The sequence below is a fragment of the Coturnix japonica genome, chromosome 14 (genome assembly GCF_054131305.1).
Source record: "Coturnix japonica strain WE chromosome 14, WE-NBRP24, whole genome shotgun sequence".
NCBI classification, from domain to species: domain Eukaryota; kingdom Metazoa; phylum Chordata; class Aves; order Galliformes; family Phasianidae; genus Coturnix; species Coturnix japonica.
Genome location: NC_140676.1, coordinates 17,229,691 through 17,245,424, shown reverse-complemented (window position 1 = coordinate 17,245,424; position 15,734 = coordinate 17,229,691). Strand labels below are relative to the sequence as shown.

Here is a 15,734-nt window from a genome sequence, read left to right as displayed (position 1 = left end):
ACCTTGGCAGCCCTACGTACTCCATTGCCCTTGCTTGACAATGAGATATTAAACAGCACAAATGTGCCACGGCTCTCAGAGAAATAATTATCCTGGGCAGCTGGGGACAGTATCAAGAGGAGGGAGGGAGAGGTGCCCACCAGTCACTGGGGCATGGGCTGGATCATCAACCTCAGCTGAAGAAAACCCAATTCAGCTGTTCGGTTGTCACAGAGCAGACGGGGACTGTGCCTCTTCCTGCGGCTTGGTGTCACTCAGAGGGTATGACAGCATTTTCCATTGCACAGGAGCTGCTCTGTGCCATGTCAGCTCAGACTCAGAAGGCAGCAAAGTGATACTGAGTACATCACCCAGCACAAGGCTCCCCAGTCAAGCACAGGAGGAGGATCTGGATGACTGGAGCAGGAAGGAGGGCAGGGGAAACATATGTCTTCTCCTTACTGGGACTTCTCTTCCAGGGTTCCCCTTTTAGACATCATGCCATTCTCAAAAATCCCAGGGTATTCATTCATAGTATTGACTCTGCAGTGCAAGGACCACAGACCCTTACACTGCATAGGAATAAAGGACAGGAGTGACTGAAGAAGGGAGAGCTCAGCAGGATTAAGATGCTTATGTCTGTTGTACAAACAAAAAGGGCAAAGTTTGGAGTATCAAACGCTGCAGGAAGGGGAGTGAAAATCACCTCCACATCCCCACCAGAATCTGCTGGAGAGATCTGACAGTGCCCTTATGGACACAAAGGGGCAGAGGGTACTTCTGTGTGCTATATAGCCAGCCAGGGCTATGAAAGTAAGCAAAGTCTCTCCTAAAAGGATTCAAAGCACGTGGCTGTCTTATCCTCACTGACATGACCTGTCTTGTAACTTGCTGCTCCTCTCCAACATTGCCATGGGCTCAAGAACTGCCAAGATGCAACCATTCATGCAATGAGCACATGGCAGGGTCTGCATACTGCACTGCTGCCTCTGCAAGCCATGGGGACAGGACAGTGCACAGCTGCCAGAGATGGTGGGAACATGCACCTCCCTCACCTCTCGGAGGGGCTCACTCAGCTCTCCCAGGATGCTCTCTTCATCAAACATCTTCCCCTGGTAGCGGTGCTCGTAGTAATCATGGATGCGCTGTCGCATGTCTGCAGGGAGCTTGTGGAAGGACATATACTGCTCCACTTGCTTGTACTGTGCAGAGGAGAGAAGAAGAAAGGGAGTTATCAGACCATGTAACAAACGGCACCCGCAAGGGAACAAATGCACACCACAGGATTCCCATACCTGACTCCTTCACACCAAGTTGGGTTGGCCAAGGCAGGTAAATCTGGTGCAGGACAGAGCAATTGCCTTGAAACATGGAAAGTTTGCAGGCACATGTTTCCCAAATAGATGCCTGATGTTTTAACCTTAATCTTATCCTCAGCCAGTTACACCATGGACACAGCTCCTCATTCCTCGAGTACTGTCCTCACTAATAGCACAGAGGAAGAACTGGGAGCAGATGCCTGAAGGACGGCACGCAAAAACAAATACCACATTTACTCACATGAAGATGCACCCATAGCCTGCTTTTCCTCTCCTCTGTGTTCTCACCTGCCCACTACAAACCCCTTTGTTTTCTCACTTAGAGCTGCACAGGTCCAGATCTTCTTCATTTTTAGCTGGATCCCTGTTGCTCCATGCACTTATGCTACCTAACCTGTCCATATTTCTGCCTAACAACTTGCATTTCCACCCTGCCATTTAGAGGGGAATACAAGGGCACGCTGTCTGATGCCAGAGCAGTGTTTGGTGATGAAGGGTGCTTTCAATCAGTAACTGACACCTCTTCAAGGGCATAGGACTCTAAATGGGCCCACTTGCCCTATAGATGCTGCAGGGACAAGGTGTATGTGCTGCAGTGCTCATGCCCCTTCCTCCAGGCGTGCAGTACAGAGTATCATCCATACTAATAATGCTGATGAGAGGACCACACACCCCCGTTGCCTTCCTTTTTTCCCCCAATAAATCTGCCCCTGAATGTCTCTTTACTGCAGCTTGTGCTGAAGTGCCTAATTACCGAACTTCTGCTCATTACAGACCTTCCCTGCACACATCAGTGTCACTCAGCACTCAGTACAGTCTGTGCTGGCACTGCCTTGCATGCTAACAACTTGATCTGCACCAGAGAGGAGAAGGAATTACTCGGAGAAGCCAAGGTGGCAGAGGGGACACTCGGGGTTTCCTGGCATTTCCAGAGCTTTTTGTCTATAGCTTGCAGCAGAGGAGCTGGCTGTAAATATTCATGATCACTATAGCATGATCAAAGTCAAGCGAGTCACCACCTCCCCACAGGGAGCTGGGAGCTGAATTGGCAATGAATGCTGCACTTTATTATTTGGATTTCTGAAGTTCTGGAGAGGCAGGCAGGATGCTGTAGTGGGCTGTGCTGGGTGCTGCATAGCCTGCAGCTCAGCAGCAGGGAGGCAAAATGAGTGGAAACCTCATGTCCTGAATTGGAGCCTGTCTACCACACAGCAAAAGCATCACCACAGGAACATCCCACCCAGGAGCCCCACTGTCAGAGCACCAGGTGATACCTGCGAGGGTGCCCAGTGGCAGAAATACCAGCCAGCAGCCCACTAGCCTTCTTCTCCCCACTGTAAGCACTTGCTATCAATCTCCAGCTGATGTTGGCTTTGTGGGAGGAATGCCCCAGCAAGCACAGGTTGGATAGGAACACTCAGGACTCTTTGCTTACTCACTACTGTATACAGATTTATTGCTTTGTAACGAAGAACAATAAATTACCGCCCCGCAAAGCCTCCAGGGCTTGTCAGATTCTCCTACACTCACTGTCCCCAGATAAGGCTCGGTGTAAAAACAGGACAGACTTATCCAGAATGAAAGGTTTTCCTTCTGCTTACGAATTAAAAGTGTGGTTACGAAAGAAAACTGTGCAATAAGAATCCATAATTCTCCACCACAGTTAAGCAGACACATCTCAGCTCTCCTGTCCCTGCAGTGCTACCTCCCCTCACCCCATGCCAGAGCAACACGCAGAGATTAGTGGCCTCTCCAAGTTCAAATGGAAAGACTCATCAGGAATTATTTAAATCTTTCCGAAGACAATCAAGTCTGTTTAATTTTGAGCTTATTTTAAGTCTGTCTTTCCTTGAATGAGCTTTTGAAGGGGGCAATATATCAAAAGGGAACCACTTAGAATCATAGAATGGCCTGGGTTGGAAAGGACCACAAGGATCATCTAGTTTCAATCCCCTGACATGTGCAGGGCTGCCAACCACCAGACCAGGCTGCCCAGAAGCTCAGATGAGTATATTTTCTTCTAGAACCTGCAGCTTTCCCTGGCTGTCTCCCCACTCCCCTCCCTCACACCACACTTCACTCACAGTCCAAGGAGAACTAAATATTTTTAATGTCTTTTATGCCCTCAATCTCTGTCAAGAGTCCTCCTTTCTTTGGCAGCAATAAATCACTGTCTGGAAAAGCCAGACTATTTCCTCAGCCTATTTCTGAATATAAAAAGACGCCGCTTTTGAGAAGAGCTGCTCCCATCCCAGCCCTGGCACAGATGCCTCCCTGAGTCCTCTTTTTGTCCACAGATATCACTCTGCAGAGCTTCAGAGAAATGCCATCTACTGTTCTTGCAGCTGGGTTAATTCAAACACATGCACTTGCACAGAATGCTCACCAACACGGGCACACACACGTCACCTACTGAAATGAAGGTACTTGGGATGCTAGCTGCCCTTTGCCCAAAGACAAAAGCACATTTCCCATATAGAGTTGTATTACTTCCAGAAATAGGCTGAAGCAGCCATGGGACGGACTTTAATCCTCCTCCCATTCTCCACACCTGAACTTCCTGGAGGTCAACAGAGATGCACTTGTGTAAGGAAAAAGGGAACCAAGCAGAGTAATGCATTTTCAATTAAGTGAAATATTATGATGCTCTGACAGCATCTCAAGTGCTGTGTGGGAATGGCAGTATACATCCCGAGACTGGATTCAGATACACGTGATCAGCCACGATGTACAGCACTGCATCTCTCTTAAGTGGATTTGTGCTTCATAAGGGCAAAGATCAAGTGACAAGATTCACCAGATGGAGTGTCTCGATAGGACACAGTTGCACCTTTGTTTTATTTTCTCTGACATATGATTAGAACAGTGCTGTTGTGTCAGCTCCCCAGCACTTAGTAGTCATCAAAAACTAATGAACGCTGAGTCCTGCTTTTTGTCTTTGAAGCCATTCATGCTCTCACCCTCAGGATCTGTAACCATGAGATCTGTTTGACCAACACACATTCTCACAGAGTCCAGTGACTCCAGGAGAGAGTGGCTTAAAGGAAGAAAATGGAACATTTGTAACAAATAAAACTGGGCCAAGAGTGCTGGTGCAATCTTTGCTGATTTCCCTTTGCTTGTAGCTTATTTTGTGTCAGCTTTAGAACACAACGCTTTGTTTTCTCCCTGATATTTTGCCGAGGACTGTACTGGGTACAAGCTAGCAGTTTATCCTGCCAACACTTTAGCTATGGGTGCTATTGATTGCTTCCTACAGATCCAGCCTTCAGTCTGCAAGAAGCTTTACATGCCATCCTGATTCTGAGCTCTTTCAAACACTGGGTTAATTTTTGCACTGCAGCGCTAGCTCAATTTCCTACGGGAGGATGATCTTCAAGTGCTGCATGTTACGTGCTGAAATACATGGAATGCTTTTAACTCTACGGCAGTGATACCTTCAGAAATGATCTTATGTAGAATCAACCTCTTGTTCTGCTATGGATATCACCGACACTAGCAGAGAATTTTTAGAGTTTTCCACTTTCTATACAACATTCATTATAATGAGGAGCCTCTCTCTGCTTCTGCCTTGCCTTGCTGTTCATCAGTAGCTATTCAAGCAAGGATTAAGCTTCAGACAATCCCATTTCTTGGCGATGAATGTCAGCAGGGTCAATTAGGAACTTGATGAAGCAGCTGTTTACTTCCTCCCATTGGCTGCAGTGGCCACAGCACAAGCAGGGAATCCCACCATGGGTGCTGTTCAGCACACTGCAATGAGCTGGCTGTCATAAGACGTAGCTGTAAGTGATGGAAATGTCCGTGAGTTTCAGGGGTCTCAGGAGATGGAATCCCAGAACTTTCAGACACATTTGCATTTACCTGTTTGCATTTAAATGCTGTGGCAACGCCTGTTTGCTTTTACAGGTGCTCTGCCTTAAGCTTTAATCCTGCCCCTGATAGCAAGATTCTGCAATTAGGAATGTACTACGTACAAACCTTACACCATAGCCAAAGAAACAGCCTGTTTTCCACAAACAACCTGGGCAAGGCCAGCATATCCTAGCATACATCTGTAGTCCAGCACAGCGGACATTTGGGCATGACCAATGGATCTTTTATTCTTCAAGCACTGTGAAATCCCCATCATGGGACATGCGAGAGACGTCAGGTCATGTCGCTGGATCCACATACTTGGAAGCACGGTGGGGAAAAAGAGATCAGCATTACTTTCAACAGAAAAGAAAGACAAGAGAAATGAGGTAAAATCTACCAGGAGACAAAGGCTGGAGATGTAGGAAAGGGAGAAGTGAGTCTGATGTGAAATCAGAATTGCCGGGAGCAGCTTTCTGCCGGGAGAGGTGGCTCAGCAGGGAGCCTGAGCTCTTCACATTGTGATGTACTTATTTATTTATTTATTTATTTATTTCTGGTTCAAGTGCCAAAGTGAATTTCAAAACTGATAATGAAGTTTGAAATCCCACACTGGGATACAAAGAACTGCTGAGGCAAGAGCACTTTCCTTTCCGTGACAACACGCAGCACTCGTGCGTGCACCAACACATTGCTCAGCCCAGGCTGTGCCTGACACTGCTTAAAGAACAAGAGCTATTTGTCTGGTTTCCATTCTCAGAACGAATTAAAATGTCAAATCACTACAATCACTTTATCTTTGATACTGCAGACCAAGACCAATCCCCAGCATAGACTTGGTGACAGAAGGCAAAACTACATGGCAGATTAGTGTTTCCTTTTGTCGAGATGTGCTATGAAGACACCAAAATGCCACCAACTTCTGTGTGAGCACAGAGGGCACTGCCTGAACTCTGTATGTGAGCCCTCTCAGCCAACCATGCTGTCTGTACAGGTGCTACTGCTTGGAAGACAGACGCGCTCCTGGGCACTGAACTGCCTGTTTTATGATGACTGATCACTGCACAGGTATCTGGAGGATGTTGTACAGTGTCACTGTAAGATGTGGGTAAGCATTCTCAAGGAATAGGACGTTCATCGCAAAATATTCTGCAAAGAAACTGAACTATTTGACTCTGGTTAAGTTACAGCCATAAAGGGATGGGGAATTCCACTGCAAGATGTTTTTAGAAGAAACCATTGGGGTTTTCATTCAGAAGGCATTTCTGTCTTATAATCAACCCAAGATTGTCTAATGAAAACAGTTAAATAACCTTAAAACAACTGACTTAACAAACACTCTTTGCAACAGCCTGTTACCGATTTCTTATAAGCGCTGCCCAAGGAGGCTGTGGATGCCCCATCCCTGCAGGCATTCAAGGCCAGGCTGGATGTGGCTCTGGGCAGCCTGGTCTGGTGGCTGGCGACCCTGCACATAGCAAGGGGTTGGAGCTGGATGAGCACTGTGGGCCTTTTCAACCCAGGCCATTCTATGAATCTATGAAAAAGAACATGGATGTGGTACCTGTAGAATAGCTACTTTGCTGTGCTGAGCACACCATCCTGAGCTGACTGGCCTACAAAGCTGCCAGAAAAGCCAGCCCTGATTACAGAAGAACCTGTCTGGAGGCACTGCCTGAGACACTGCACATCAACAGCCCTTGCAGCTAGAAACAATCAATATATCACATCATTTCTAAGCCTCGTTATCTAACCCAAATGCTTTGATTCACAGTAATGTGGGACATAACAGCTCTCAGGCTGTCTCTGAACAGAGCTGAGGTAATACACAACTCGTGCAGTTGTAACCAGACAAAGCAAGGCTCTCCAAACTTTTTCCTCATTAGGAAATTTGATTAAATTTCCCAGACACTTTCAATTTCTTGAGTGCTGCACGCTTCCAAGCCTCTCACATATCACCAGAAGAGTCAAGGAGTTTCACAGCCTTCCCACCTTCCAAAATTGATATGCTAGCTCAGGAAGGGAGAATTCTCTGTAACTCCTTTGGATTCTAAGAACTTGGGGAAATCCACCTGAGGAATCAAAGACATCAGCCAACTTGGGAATAGCAGTTAAAATGTTGTCCAGGCTGCTAAAGAATGGGAAATCTCCCATCTGACAGCTTTGTGGCAGAGCACATGTGGGAATAGTGTCAGTCTTTACCCACCTTAGAGCTAACAAAGCAGGTGACAAAAGTTATCTTCATAGGTCTGTGCCATGCCATCCCCAAGGTAGCACTAGCTAAGCCAACCCTGGAGCCACAAGAATTAATATAGCTTCGGTGCAGTGCTGTGCTTGGGTTAATTAGCTCTGCTCAGAGGAGGGGAGGGAGGGGAGCTAATAAGCAAGGGCATGCTGCCAGGCTAATGTGATTATACTCTATCCAGGACCCCAGCTAGGATCTCTGCACTGAACTCCATGCACACGTTCACTTGGAGCCAGTTCAGAAAACTGCAGAGCACAACAGCCCGAAGACACATGAAAGGTGATGTCTTCGACAATCTCAGATGCTTTGAAGAAGAGGAGAAAGAGCAAAAGAGGCACACAGTAGCCTAGATCAAGGCCATGCCCTCCTAGCTTCTGACAAAAGCAGATGAGGGTTAACCACAGCCACGAGTCAAAGCTGCATCTCGGCATTCAATAATACTTGGAAGATTTTCCTTGTGTGTATTTATTTAAATATTCTGAGGTTCATTAAACTTTGGGCCTCTGCAGTGCCCTAAAGCAGCTCTAAAGCTTAATTACATACCAGAAGAAAAAAAATCCTTTCTTAAACCTTCTGCCTACTAATACTGCTGGTCGCCAGGGAAGGGCAAAGACTGACTATGCCCGGGAGATGGATCCCCAGCTCCCTTTGTAGCACTGAGGCACAATGGTGCTATGGAAAGGACCTCGTGAGATCAGCATGTTCAAACCTGAGTCTCTCACTTCTTCTTTGACAAATACTGGTCCAACATTTGCTTTAATCTCCAATAAAGACTGTATGTTCCACATATTATACTTCAGCCTTAACAATCACTATTCTTTTTCCCAATTGCCATGATCAAAATCCTCTCTGGTGAGTTCAGGCCACTGACGGCAGGATCAGGACCAAAAATGTTGACAGCTGGTGTGGACAGCCAGACCACAGAGGAATCTGTGCAAGAATGGCTGTGATAATGGTGACTATATGGCCAGTTCAGGCACTGAGAGATCGTGTCATGAGTGCTTCTGCAGGATTCGGAAAGCACTTTCTCTTTAATGCTGCTCCTTACAATTGTGCTGCAGCAGGTGATTATTAAGAATAATGATATGAATATGTAAGTATCTCCCCAGTTTTAATCTGTATTTTAAGAAGAACTGGACAGACTATTAGGGGAAAGGGAGAAGGGGAATGAAAATGGAGAACAGAGAGCTCAGGAGAATACCAGAGACAGATCTTGAGTAGAGATGAGGCTCTGGCAGGAGAGATTACAGCTTTGCTGGGCTCTGCAATGCTGACAGCAGCAATTCCTACCTATCATCAGTCATTCTTCTGCATGTACCTGAGAAGATAATGCAGGAGAGCCAAGACTCTCTGCAGGATGCCCGTTACTGCCTGCATCCTGCTGAGAAGGGAGACTGAAGCCCAGAGTCTCTCCCTGTTTTGTTCCAATGAGCATGGCTGCAGTAAGCAGCATAATCACCACTCCCCAAGCCTCAAGGTTACAGAACCAACTGGGGAGGATGTGTGTGTGTGTGTTTGTTTGTGGTGACTTGACATAAATATTAATCCAATTGAGCTTTAGGATTAGAGAAAGAAATTAATAGAGTAACCTGCACCATGAAGGAAAATAACTTGCACATCAGTCTAGTTTGCTCATCTCCTGGGCCCAAAACACTCTCCTCCTCTTGTGAGCCACAGCTAATGTAGATTGTGTGGCAATTTTGCAGTCAATGACAAACGTAGAGACAGGACCTGCCCCTGACCCTGCTATTGACTCTGGTGTGTGACTGCAGGCAAATCATTTAGGGCAAAACACACTCTGCAATGCAAGACAGAACTTCTGACTTTGCCACTGGGACTGGAAATAAGACAGCCATTTCAGAGTGCCAGAGCTAACAAGTTGTTCTGACTCAAAGCTTTTTAGGGATGGCACATAGCCATGAAGGCTGTACCACTTCAGTGCCTGAGCTGGTAGGAATGCTCTGCGCCACATGGGACTCTCCACTTGTACTCAGGAACCTTGGCACTACACCGTTTTGGAGAGCTGAACTTCTGTCTCCAGTATCTCCATGGTTTCTATCAACCAATCAATCCTGTATGGCCTCCCTACCGTGCTGAACCTGCGTAGCATGAAGTTAAGATATCTCCTACAGGAGGACTGTGTCCAAATGAATCTAGTCATGAGTGAAAGATGGGACCAAATCATGTCCTGTTTACTGGGTCAAGCCTGCTGTTGAAGCCAACAGACAGCACATCTCATCTTTTATTCCCCTTCTCAGAAACCCTGTTTGTACAAGAGAAGAACAAGTTGTTTTAGCAGCAAAAAAGATCATTCTGAAACTTCACTACAAGCTCTCTCCCAAACCTTGTCTTGAAGGTTACACAAAGCCTGCCAGCAAAGTTTCTAGCTATTCCCTTCTGTCCTGTTCTTATATACATTTCTGCCACTCCTCTCCCTCCTCACTGCCTCCTTCTTTGGCTACTCCCAGAACAGCTGACGAAATCTCTGCAGTGAGAGCTGCTGCTGGGGTGAGATGCAGAGCCCTGTCTGCAGCCTGAAGGTGTACTCAGCAGCAGCCTCCAAACTGCTGTCTGCTTCTCCCAGTCGACCCCGGCAACTTGTTGAGATTCTTTGCTTATAATATGCTTCAACAGACACGTTGTCCCATGAGGACTGAACTAAATTGAGTTGCAGGGCTGCAAATCATGAAGCAAAACACAAATAGCCATTTTAATCATGGCTATTCAAGTGCTAAGGAATGCAGAAAGTAAATACATATTTGTTTTTAGACCATCATTTGTCCCATTTGCAAGAGGAAATTGAATGTACTCAGTCCCCAAGGCTTTGTTCCTAAGAGAATACCTTGCAAAATGAACCTGCTGTAACCACTACACATGAAATATACCCTTTGTTAAAACCTCTATCCACTGCTTTTGTCACAAAGCTCCTCTCCCGGATCTATTAACCCTCTTGTTCACATCTCCACATTCTAATCAGGCTTTATTTAACATTTCACACTACTGCCACCCCAGCTGCAGTCCCTGCTGGCTTTTTAGTGACTGGTTTCCCTGAGCACTGACTGGAATCAAATGCCCACGGACAAGTTCTGCCCTTGTCTCCAGACCTGGCTGGGGAAAAAAATGCAGCTCCCTGTCCTGCAGGTGTGAATTTGGCTGCAGCTCGGTTGACCAGGTGGCTGGATTTGCAAATCAGTCCTTGACTTCTATGCTACTTCAAACAAATTTGAATAAATACTCTGCACGCACAGATTTGATCAGTTTGCATTCCTAGTGCTGCAGTGTCCTTCTCTTTGGCATGCCTTCCTCCCAATTAGCCTTAGTCCAGCCAATCTGGAACACAGAAGCAAAAAGTAACCCAGTCCTCCATGTGTATCCTCCTGGATTCTATCTTTTAGCTCTAGCTCTGGTTTCAGATCTTCCCCATCCTCAGAGCATGATACAGCCCCTAGGCTTTGCTTTCGGTCTCTGCTTTACTGCAAGGTCTTTCCGTGGCCCAGCACTGCAATCCCAGTGTCTCAAGCTTGTTCTAGACCATCTTGCACATCCTTTCTCTCACCTCCTCCCATGCAGCAGCATCAAACTCACCTTTCTTAAGCCAGTGCATGCCAGCCATACTTCACATGATTGAGCAACAGCTATCTAATTTAATTGCACCAGGCAAGGTCAGAATAGGACTAGCACCTCATATACCCATATAACCCCAACCATAACACCCTTGAGTCCTCCAAGCCCTTGCTCTTAGTTAAACACATTCTTCAGCACATTCTCCTGTTTTGTGGAGGTGCTGGTTCTACCACAACTTGAGGCAAAAGCCCTGCTCACCTGCGTCCTAAAAGGAAAATTACACCATCTGCTGAATCATGGTGAGTGACCCTGTTTGCTCCATAACATCTCTTAGACTCGCAGCATCACCTCAAGCCCACCACCAGAAGCTACTGCCAATTGCAGTGGTAATCTGATCAGTGGTGACATTTCTGTCTGTGTCCTGCATTATGTAACTCAACAACTGCAGTTAATTCGACAGCTACCCGGGGAACCTACCTGGTGCTCTTGAGCTTTGAGCTGCGCTTTGGGTTTGTCATGTAGTTTCACTCATGAGCATGGATGTGATTAATCTGGATACTTTTAAAGTGTTTGCTAAACAAAAACTGCACATTCTGAACATTTAGTCAGGATTTGAAAAGATGTCAGAAGGTGACTTACAATTTTAGATACCAGTGACACTGATAATGCCGATCTAAAACAGAGACAAAAAGAATTCACCACTTGCCCTACTGCTACTTATGTGATCTTGCATCTATTTCCTTCTGAGGTTCTATTGGGTAAACAAAAATAGTTATGAAACACCAATAAACTACAGTAGTAACAAAGACACTGCACTTTCAGCCTCCTGTGTGAGTCACACATAGCCCTGACCACCATAGTAGACCACCCCTAGGTGAGATAAGGGTTGCAAAACCCAATCCTTACCTTCTCCTGGTACTGACGCCGCGAGGAGTCCAGAGACTGGATTAGGGCTGTGGCATGGCCGATGAACATGGCATAGCAGGTGGCACCGACAATCATGCTCAGCATAGTGAGCCACACATCTGACATGCCAACGGGCGCCTGCTGCCCGTACCCAATGCAGAGCATGTGACTCATTGCCTTGAACAGCGCATAGGAATACTGCTTCCCCCAGGAGTCATTCTAAAGAGACAGATAGACAGACAAAGCTTTAGCAGTGGGACAGGACATTCACTGAGATGAACACGTTTCAGAAAACAATACCTAACTTTACACACAAAGTTTAAAGCACCTCTATGTTATAAACAAACAATGTGATGGCTTAGAAGTGTTGGGCACACTGGATATATATATATAAACCCTGCATTCAGTCATCTGACATTAACTGACTTTGGTCAGGGTTTTTACAGACTCCATGTGTTTTTTTCCAGCACAGCTTCCAGAAAGGAAGCCTGACTGACACTTGGCTAACCAGTAGCAGTCAAGGCCAGGTTGGACGGGGCCCTGGGCAACCTGATCTAGTAAATGTGTATGTTTGGTGGCCCTGCCAGGCCGAGGGGTTGGAACTACATGATCCTTGAGGTCCCTTCCAGCCCTGGTCATTCTGTGATTCTGATATTCTGTAACCAGGGATACACTGAGATGATGCACTGTGATGTGTTCAAAATGACCCACATGTGGGAAAAGGGACTGATGCAAACAGTCACTCCACTGAGAAATGGATTTTTCAGAGAACTGCCAGAAGAGAGCCTGAACAAGCCTTCCAGCAGTGACATTGCAAAGCAGGGAAAACCACTTTACTCCCCAGCAGTTTATGAAATGTCCAGGGCCTCTGGTCATTACCTGAAGAGATGGGGAGGGCAGAAAATTAAGATGATAATGTCCAGGCAGAGAGCTCTTTGCAGGGTCAAAGTGGGCCTTTCCAGGGAGCTGAACAAACTACAAATGGCCTCATTTGAAAGATGCAATAAACCACAGTGAGAAGCCAGTTAAAGTCAATGGCTTCCTTCAGACGTGCTGTGCTCTCCCTCCGCAGTGAACAGCAGACACACCTCAGCAATTACATCATGCAAAAGGGAGAAAAGCACAACATAAGTTTCATGACTGCTCTGATTACTTTGAGCTTATGGAACAGCACAAAGTACATTTACCATCTTGTGGGTATTGTATGCCAGCAAGTCCTTGCCACAAAACCTTGTAAAGTAAATGCACTGTCATCACACACTGCTATTAGAAGATGTGAAAAAATACCACTGCTACGGTGACATTCATCACAGCACATCATCTGTACATTCATCAGTCTTCTTCCTGTTCCTAGGAAGGTGCTGGATATGCACTTTGGATATAGCTGTGCAGATACATACAGCATAGCAACTCAGAAGGTCATTTGCAGAAGACCTGGTTTGGGGCTCATCAGACAGGTGAGCAATACTTGTGTGAGCTCTGTTCAGAGAGACACAGCAGGCTCAGCACTGGTGATTTGCGATGCGGGGAGCCCTGCAGTTTACTGGATGCCTCCCTGGAGGGATCTTATCACAGTCAGGTGGATGGCTGATGACCTGTCTACAAAAAACAGCTCTCTGGGTGTCACTAACGTTGATGGAAATTTTTCAGTTAGCTGACAAGTAGTAAACAGAACCAAAGAGCACTGTTAATGTTTGTGAGCTGTGGCAAAGAGATGGAACCTCTGGAGAGTGTTAATGCTTGGGTAGGAGATAAGCACGTGGACAAAGACAGGCGACAGTGTTACCTTAACCATATCCAGTTACGTTATGCAAGCAGGCCTGATTCACACTACAACAAGAAGGGCAAAGCAACAGAAGTGACAGCAAAGCGGACACAGAAGCAGCAGCACATCCAGGGTCCCAGGAGGGATGGCTCCCTACTGGCGCCGGGCTGTCTGAGCTCACCTCCCTAACAAAGCAGGAACCAGCTCACCTCCTGCACTGGAAAAATCTCCCCCTGAGCCTGCAGGAAAGATAATGTGCCTTTGGGGTCTCTACGCCTGGGAATGCAGGCGGCTTGCTCCTGTGTGTGAGAAGCTGCAGCCCAAAGGGGGAGTCAGCTACAGGAGAAGGCAAAGAACAAATGCAACTCTGATGCCTGCACAGGCATGAATGCAGCTCCCCGAGAGAAGCCTGACAAGGCAAGGAGAAGAGTCATTCCCAGCTCTAAACACAAACTGAGAAAAGCAGCAATCCACCACACAGTGGTTAAGCATGCCCCAGCCTGCCTTTCTATTACAGAGCCAATAGGTAAGTCTGGCAGAGAAAGGACAGAGGTGAGTACTTGGCTTGATGGAGAGGAGTGTGATTTCTTCTCTCCTTGCCCTCTCAGTCCAGTTCTACTTCTCAGTCAGAAGGTTCTCAAAGCAAATACCTTTCCCGTGATACTGTGGAAATGCTGCTGCCTTCTGAGTTCAGTGTGGCAGTAGTTTAACAGGGCAGTGCATCTCTGTAACAGAATTGAGGGCAGGGAGAAAAGAAATGCTGAGCTGAAATTCCAAAGGGAATCTGGGAAGACAGAAAAAGATCAGCTGAGCTGGAGTCTCAGACATTAGGATCCTGGCTGCCAGGGTCTTTCATGGCTGTGAATGATCAAAGAGGAGAGTCTGGGCATCACTCAGGTTCAAGTTTTAAAAGCTGTTCTTCTAGCAACTTGCTGTTCAGGAGCAGGCAAGTCAATAAACCACCCTATATTTGGTTCCTACCCAAGTAAGCAGGAGCCAATAGTTTCCAATAAACTTTTGGATGTAGCAGGCTTGCAGTGTACAAATTAGTCATCCAGACCCATGAAGTCCAATACCACCAAGCCCCAGCAGCCTGCAGAAACACTTCCAGCTCCCTGGGAACCCTGTAGTTATGAGCAATGACCTCAGTTTCCATCAGCAGCACGGCTCCCTGCAAGGACAGCCTGCTTTGTGCCAGGCTGAGTAATGACAGGCTGAGGGGCAAGAACTGGAGCAAACACAGGGTGTTTACAATGGTCCTGAGCAGCATGGACTGCTGGGAGGAGAGATCAAGGACTGCTGAAAGAGAGGCAATTCCATGAAGGAAGAACCTTCCAAAGCAGTTACCTTTGGGACACAACCTCTGAGCATCTGTAAAGAGCACTGGATCCTCACAGCACAGTCTTTGCAATGCCTCTTTCCTTAGAGGTCCCTGTATATCTTTATTTTTCAGACCTACTCTACACCCCTTTGTTTCCCATAGAATAAACAGGCAAGTCAAGAATGCAAAACTTTGTGTCAGGCAAGCAGCACTGGTTCCAAACATGGGTACAAGCACCACAGTGCCCTGATACAGCTTGCCCCTATACCAAACCAGTCCTTACAGTGGGAGGACTATACTACAAATACACCCCAGTGGCTAAAATGTTGCATTAAGGTAGGTAAATGAGGCCTTCAAATTGCAGAAAGAACATGGCTCCTCCTTAACCCAATCTCAAAGCAAGCTAAAATGGAGCTATAGATCTGTGCTTGAACATCGTCAAGAGGGACGTTATCTCAAACGCATGCCAGGCACTATGAGCATTTGCAAATGGGAGTTAAAATTACTTTGAAGTGCTTTCTCGAACTAGCTTGTTTTTAACACCCACACTGGCAGGACTGTAAGGGTTTCTTTGGGATTAGTGTCTGGACTTCAATGCCTCTGCTCATATCTCTACTTTTGAATACTTGGAAGCACACTGCTGAAACTCTTCAAAGGCAGCACTGGGCTCGGCAGTACCTTAGAGAAGCACCTAAAGGAACAGTATGGAGGTCTCACAGGATTTCACTCAGCATCCAACCCCCTTCCATGTATAATCCTAGTCAGACCTGCAGCTTACAG

General features: G+C 46.6%; 1 protein-coding gene across 2 annotated transcripts in view; it reads right to left on the bottom strand.

The window, feature by feature from the left end:
* HCN4 (hyperpolarization activated cyclic nucleotide gated potassium channel 4) overlaps nucleotides 1-15,734 on the bottom strand; it is a 94,228-nt gene that overhangs the window by 20,159 nt on the left and 58,335 nt on the right. The window contains exons 4-5 of one of the 2 annotated variants that reach the window (XM_085515040.1): nucleotides 11,869-12,087; nucleotides 1,035-1,181 (exon numbers count right to left, since the gene is read on the bottom strand). In XM_085515040.1, coding sequence (XP_085371166.1) covers nucleotides 1,035-1,181; nucleotides 11,869-12,087 — 366 coding nt within the window. The remainder of the gene's footprint in view (nucleotides 1-1,034; nucleotides 1,182-11,868; nucleotides 12,088-15,734) is intronic. The other variant, XM_085515041.1, reaches the window with a different exon arrangement.